Source organism: Priapulus caudatus, unplaced genomic scaffold (assembly GCF_000485595.1).
Source record: "Priapulus caudatus unplaced genomic scaffold, Priapulus_caudatus-5.0.1 Scaffold469, whole genome shotgun sequence".
NCBI lineage: Eukaryota > Metazoa > Priapulida > Priapulimorpha > Priapulimorphida > Priapulidae > Priapulus > Priapulus caudatus.
Genome location: NW_014577530.1, coordinates 180,651 through 187,709, shown reverse-complemented (window position 1 = coordinate 187,709; position 7,059 = coordinate 180,651). Strand labels below are relative to the sequence as shown.

The window sequence follows — 7,059 nt, the reverse complement described above, 5'->3', positions numbered from 1 at the left end:
ATCATCATCGACGAGGCTCACGAGCGCACGCTGCACACCGACGTGCTGTTTGGACTCGTTAAGGACATCGCGCGCTTTCGGCCCGACCTCAAGCTGCTCATATCCACGCGACGCTCGACGCCGAGAAATTCTCGTCGGTGAGTCGCGCGCGCCGCGGCGGCGGCCGGGCGTCGAACGGAATCTCGGTCGGAGTCGCGCGATTGATCGTTAGTTACCGTATGTGTTTGATGTTACTATATGGTTGAATTTGTCCGCGATGGACCTTAAGGATGCGTTTGAATCTAAGGACATAGTTGCGCGGATGGATTGATTTGAAGTTATTATATGATGTTTAAATTTGCACGATTGACTTTTAAAAGATGAATTCAAGCAGGTATTGCAGTACCACTTTGTGTATCTTGCACTGTCAGTGTCAAGTTGCGTGACATTTAAATTTCATTGAAATTGCGTGAATCTCAGAAGGCATTGCCTGCTCTTAAATGCTGGTGGTGTAATGTCATGTGATTTCAGTAACTAGTTGGGGTTATAGACAATGTTTGCCTGCATGGGAATGTAACGCAGTGCGAAAGACCTGGGTATCTGTGCGATCTCACATTATGTCTTTCATGTCGTATATGTCGCAAAGATACGGGTGATAAGTTCAATTGTGGACTATAGAGAACAGATCACTGTGATGGATACCTCTCTTATATCGCGTTCACACGTACCTCAAAACCCAGTTTCGAACGCGTATCGTACGTACTCCGTACGAATCGTGAATAGCGTGGCCTTGAGTAATACAGAGTTCACACGTATAATTTGGACTAAATGTATCGCCATATAAGCTCGACAAGTTGTGCAGTGTGCTTATATTTCATAATCTGCGCATGTTGCTCTGCCCAGTTATACGCGTATAGCTACAGCCGGTTGTTCACACGTCTGCTATATGCGTACGAAACGCGTACAGCTATACGAAGTACGTACGATACGCACCTTTTGTGTAAGTATAGCTATACACGTTTCGAACTGATTATAGCTATACGTGGTCGTTCACGTATAACTATACGTACGAAACTGGGTTTTCGCTACGTGTGAACGCGGGGTTAGTGACCCAGACAATATAAACCACTTGCCTACGAAAATCTACCCCCATTGTTTAAAAAAAATGTTAACTTGGTTGTAGTTTTTTGACGATGCTCCGATCTTCCGCATCCCCGGCCGCCGGTACCCGGTCGACATTCTCTACACTAAGGCTCCCGAGGCCGACTACCTGGACGCGGCCGTTGTCTCCGTCCTGCAGATCCACGTGACGCAGGACGCTGGCGACATACTCGTCTTCCTCACCGGCCAGGAGGAGATCGAGACCGCAAACGAACTGCTGCTTGTACGTGCGATGCGCACCCCACCGCCGCTCTCCGCTCGCGCGTCGTTGTCGCATCGAACTATCTGTCCACCATGATTGACACCGGCTTATCGTCGTTGCGATATGGCATTTTTATAAATTATGCGTAGTAATGTCGTACTGTTGGTTCGATATTTGGGCATGCAGGTCATACAAATCGGGTTATCTTGAGCAACCTAGTGACAGTATTCGAGTCGGGTCATGGATATCTCTCTTGAACGGATAAGTTAATACGTGAGAAAGCACGATTTGTGGCTTCAGTAGCATACAGGTTTCCAGGCAATGAGCCTTCTGTTGCAGGCAGCTGCTCTTTTGTTTGTCGTGAAATCTAACGTTATAAGATTCAGTTACGGTTTTACTATTTGTTTGTAATTTTGGGTTTCACTGTTCATGTGTTTTATTTCGCGTTTTGCTTTCTTCGTTTCCAGGAGCGAACGCGGAAACTGGGCTCCAAGATCCGAGAGCTCATCATTGCACCGATCTATTCCACCATGCCATCGGAGATGCAGGCCAAGATTTTCGATCCGACGCCGCCTGGTGCGAGAAAGGTTTGTGGTTGTCATTCATTATAAATGACATAAAGGCCATGGCTACTCGTCCGGTTACCGGATGCCCAGCACCAAGCTGTATATCTATCCGGTCATATATTTCTTATGTGAACCCAACTATATTTTTTCAGTAAAAAACAATAAACAATAAGTTTTTACCATAATATTAATTACCTTTAGGTATTCTATCAAAAAAATGTGTTTTTGTAACTTTTGAAACAATAGTAAATCCAGTAAAATCAACGATTTGAAAGGGGGCGTGGCCTAATCATGACGTTGATTTGGGAATCTGTGCTGAGGTTTGTAGTGGATGACCGGATGCGTAACCACTGCGTCACATATAAGGGTGTTATCGTAATCTTTATTATCTATAGAGAAGCATTTGTTTGTCTGTCACTTAACCCACACATAACTGTGGGTTTGTCTGTCATCGGGTGTAAATCTCATGCTGCGTGATCTTGTAACCATGTTATCGTCTAAAGAGAAACATTTGTTGATTCGTTATACGTGAGGCTTCGTCTGTCATCTGGTATAAATGATGAGATGCATAATAATATGTAACCATCTCATTCAGAGAGGAGAATCTCCATGCGGAATTCCCGCGATTTTCACTTTCGAAAATTATCAATTTTCCAAATTGTTCAAATCCGTTGAGAAAACTAGTAGGGGGTATGGTGCTGTAACCTTGATGGTTATTCGGCGAGACAGGGTAACGGTAGAGGGCAGGGGATTAGGCAGAGAGTACAAATGCGTACGCAAGAAGCAAACATCAACTAGCGAGGTAACGTACCACAAGCGATTGTATTACCAGCCATAACGAATATAACAAGATACAACGGGTATCGTACAACAAGCAGGGAGGGTAAACGGAGGTCGGGGCAGAACGCGGGGAGGGAGTTCTGTCTCCACGCGGGCGTGGCTCGACAGATATACCTCTCGATCCTTGCACCCTACATCCTCGGGCATCCTCGCGCATCCTCGGGCTTTGCGGGGCTCCCGCACAGGGTGTGTATCAACAATTATGATTGGTGCCCCGCACGCTTCCCACTCCGCCGTCATCACTGTTATTACATTCCCTCGTTATTGAAATACGCATACGCGTGTACGTGTGATCGTTGCCCGCTGTAGCTCACACAGCGTCACGTATAATTAATAATCGTGCACGTAGTGCTGATCGTAGCAGCGCTACACCGCCACCCGCGGACACTGGACCGTGGAAAAATGTCCCGCGGCTAGTGATGCTCTTTTACCGTCTGAGCTCGCCATCCCGTGGCCAACAAATGTACTATTCATTCGCGCACTGCGCGGAAATGCGCGTGCAATGGCGGCGTTCATGAACAAGCTAGTTTTCGAAATTTCTGTGCCTCAGAACGCATCTGCAAGCATCTAATTAAAAACATTGTTCTGGGGAGGACCCCCGGACCCGGACCGATAAGGATATCCCGTGGATTTCTTCCCGGTCCGTTCTCATCTTTGCTCATTGTCCAAAGAGAAACACTTCCGTTTTTTTCTCAGGTCATCCTGGCAACTAACATCGCGGAGACATCACTGACGATCGACGGCATCATCTATGTGATCGACACCGGCTTCTCCAAGCAGAAAAGTTACAACGCAAGGACTGGCATGGAATCGCTCGTCGTCACGCCCATCTCAAAGGCATCAGCCAATCAGAGAGCGGGTCGAGCGGGAAGAGTGGCGGCCGGAAAGTGTTTCCGTCTCTACACGGCTTGGGCGTATAAGCATGAGCTGGAGGACAATACGATTCCAGAGGTGAGACTTTGAGTTTGCAGTGTAGACTCTTAAGAGCCAATTAAGACTTGGCTTTTCACGTAACTGCATTGCCATGTGTTTTTACACTGTCTGTATGTAAGCATGTGCTGGAAGATGAGGCCAAAACAAAATATATGGGTGGTTACCGTTACATGCCAAAAAAAAATAGGGTAGGTAGGTAGGGAAAACATTTTATTTTCTTGAAATATTTTTTTTACGAACCATGTCCGAAGGATGTGCGTTGTGCCTTTTGAAGCAGGAACTGAATTTTTTTTAAATTTTAAATTTTTAAATTTTAAATTTTTTAAACTGAATAAAATGTTTAGGGTAGCTGGGAATAAATAGGGTTGGTCGGGAAACCGTAACCATACCTATATTTTGTTTTGGCCTAACACCATTCTAACGACAAGCAACATCGAGCGTCGCAACTTATAAGTAGCATTCCCAATTGGAAGCATCGAGATATGCTGTCATACATTGCGAAGTGTCATTATGTGTTGTTACATGTCCACGTTGCCCCATTGCCATGTGCCGTCACGTGTTGTTTATGTCGTCTATCTTGCATGACACGCATCTGTGTCACCACAACATTACAACACGTTATCACACATATCCCCGGTATAGTGTGCCCGTGTCGTCACATGTCGTCACCCATCTCCGCTGTCACACTTCTGTGTTGTCACGCATCCATATCTTCACACGTCATCACGCGTCCCCGCTTTCATGTGTCTGTGTCGTCACATTGTCACATGTCCCCCGGTCCCACATGTCCGTGTCATCACACATGATCACCTGTCACCCGTCTATGTCGTCACCCGTCGTCATGTGTCACCACATGTCCCCTGCTGTCATGTGTCACGTGTCGTCACACGTCCATGCGTCCCCCGATGTCACACATCGCGTGTCTGTGTTTGTCACATGTCCTTATGCTCCCCTGCTGTCACGTGTTTGTGTTTGTCACGCGTCCTCACGCGTCCCCTGCTGTCACGCTTCATGTGTTGTCACACGTCGTCACGCGTCCCCTGCTGTCACACGTCCTCACGCGTCCCCTGCTGTCACGCTTCATGTGTTGTCACACGTCCTCACGCGTCCCCTGCTGTCACGCATCATGTGTTGTCACACGTCGTCACGCACCCCTGCTGTCACGCTTCATGTGTTGTCACACGTCGTCACGCGTCCCCTGCTGTCACGCTCATGTGTTTCACACGTCGTCACCAGCGTCCCCTGCTGTCACGCTTCATGTGTTGTCACACGTCGTCACGCGTCCCCTGCTGTCACGTGTCTGTGTTTGTCACACGTCGTCACGCACCCCCTGCTGTCACGCTTTATGTGTTTGTCACACGTCGTCACGCACCCCCTGCTGTCACGCGCCTGTGTTTGTCACGCGTCCCCCGCTGTGGCGCTTGCAGATCCAGCGCACGAACCTGGGCAACGTCGTGCTGCTGCTGAAGTCTCTCGGCATCAACGACCTCATCCACTTCGACTTCATGGACCCGCCGCCGCACGAGACGCTCATACTCGCGCTCGAGCAGCTGTACGCGCTAGGCGCCCTCAACCACCTCGGGGAGCTGACGAGGCTCGGACGCCGCATGGCTGAGTTCCCCGTCGACCCGATGCTGTCCAAGATGATCCTTGCGTCCGAGAGGTAGGAGCCGTGGCGCCCTCTGTAGTCGCTAGAACTAAGTATCGGCGAGACTAGAGGTGTAACGATCAATCGTTGTATCGCGATATTCACGATTTTTCATCCGAATCGCGAATTCACGATCACGGAATGAAACCGCGATATTTCGATTTTTTTAAATTTTTAATTTTTTTTTTTTTTTAATCGATATTAGATTTTTATTTACATGTAAGTTTGGCATATCTTGAAAGTTGAAACAAGGACTGTTATTATTGTTATTCATGCTTTATGACTAGTCAGTCTTTTATAATTTATATGTTTTGCCTTTTTGGACAACTTGCTCCAATGCTCATTGCTGATTGTTCATTGTTTAAAGTGGCATTGGATATTAGTTTGGGTTGTATGATGTTGTACTATGTACTAAATTACTCATGGAGTCATGGTACTACATTCTAGTCTTTATTTTTAGAACAGTATTACTTTGTTTACTTTGTTCATTGGTTAATGTTTATGTCTATCACACTCACTCACACAGTCCGTAGTGACTAGTGAGTTGACATTGTTAGTTGGTGTTAACTTGACTTGCTCAATAAAGAATGTTCAACGTTCATTATATAAATTAACATACAAAAACATATAGTGTTGATTTTGGACGTTTATTATATCACACACATTGTAGAAATAATTAGGGGGTTTTTGTCTGACAAAAAAATGGTTTTGTCTTTATGGAAAACAATCGAATCGTGAATCGAATCGTGATGCATGAATCGTGAATCGAATCGAATCGGTGGCGCATGTGTATGTTACACCTCTAGGCGAGACTAAGTTAGTGTTCGTTGCGCGGCGGTGCTTCGGTGTGCGTTATGATTTATTGGTTAGGAATGAAATGAATGAATTAGTAATGTTAATTTAATTAATTTTAGCGTTAGTTCGTTGATTCAAACCAAATTGAGAACTAGTCCGAATATGTGTGCATGCGTGCGTGTATGTATATATTTTTATATGTACAAACATATAGATATAGATGTATTGTAAGTCTTACAGAGTTGTGTCACGCCCGATGTTTTGCACAGGTACAAGTGTTCGGAAGAGATCTCAGCATTACAGCCATGCTCTCCGTAAACAACTCGATATTCTATCGACCGAAAGACAAGATCGTTCACGCTGATACGGCGAGGCAGAACTTCTTTATGCCGGGCGGTGATCACCTCACTCTGTTGAATGTTTATAATCAGGTAACCGAGATTTTAACGAGTTCATGCGTGATGTGCTTCCTAAGAATTGAAGAGGCAGTTTGGTTGTTACATTTGAATTCTATGACCTCGTTTTTAATCTTACGAATGGAACTAGAGTTTACTTCTTTTGAACAGACAAAAATCTGCANGCCTGTGCACATGTGTGTAGCCGCGCGCGCGCGCTCATACCCCTGCAGTCCCTGTAGCAGTCGCTGTCGCTAAGGTATGCGTCCGCGCGGTCGGGGCAGCGCGTCGCAGAGTACGGCTCGCATCGCCCTGACGCAACGTCGTAGTAGTATCGCACATCCTGCTCCTCACTCCCGCTGTAGCCCAACGCGATAAAGTCTGCACACGCCTCGTACGATGGGGGCAGCAAGGCGCATCGGTCCACCTCCTTCTGTGCTGTACAAGTGCGATTAACTCCCTAATTAGGGTTTTAATTAAATGAGAAAAAATAGTAGGTTGCATCGGTCCACCTCCTGTGCTGTACAAGTGCGATTAACT

At 46.4% G+C, this 7,059-nt stretch overlaps 1 protein-coding gene across 1 annotated transcript in view; it reads left to right on the top strand.

Annotated features, from left to right (window-relative positions):
• LOC106810731 (putative pre-mRNA-splicing factor ATP-dependent RNA helicase DHX16) overlaps nt 1-7,059 on the top strand; it is a 21,320-nt gene that overhangs the window by 6,451 nt on the left and 7,810 nt on the right. The window contains 6 exon segments of the mRNA XM_014814170.1: nt 1,163-1,363; nt 1,810-1,929; nt 3,445-3,699; nt 5,109-5,344; nt 6,394-6,413; nt 6,416-6,555. Coding sequence (XP_014669656.1) covers nt 1,163-1,363; nt 1,810-1,929; nt 3,445-3,699; nt 5,109-5,344; nt 6,394-6,413; nt 6,416-6,555 — 972 coding nt within the window.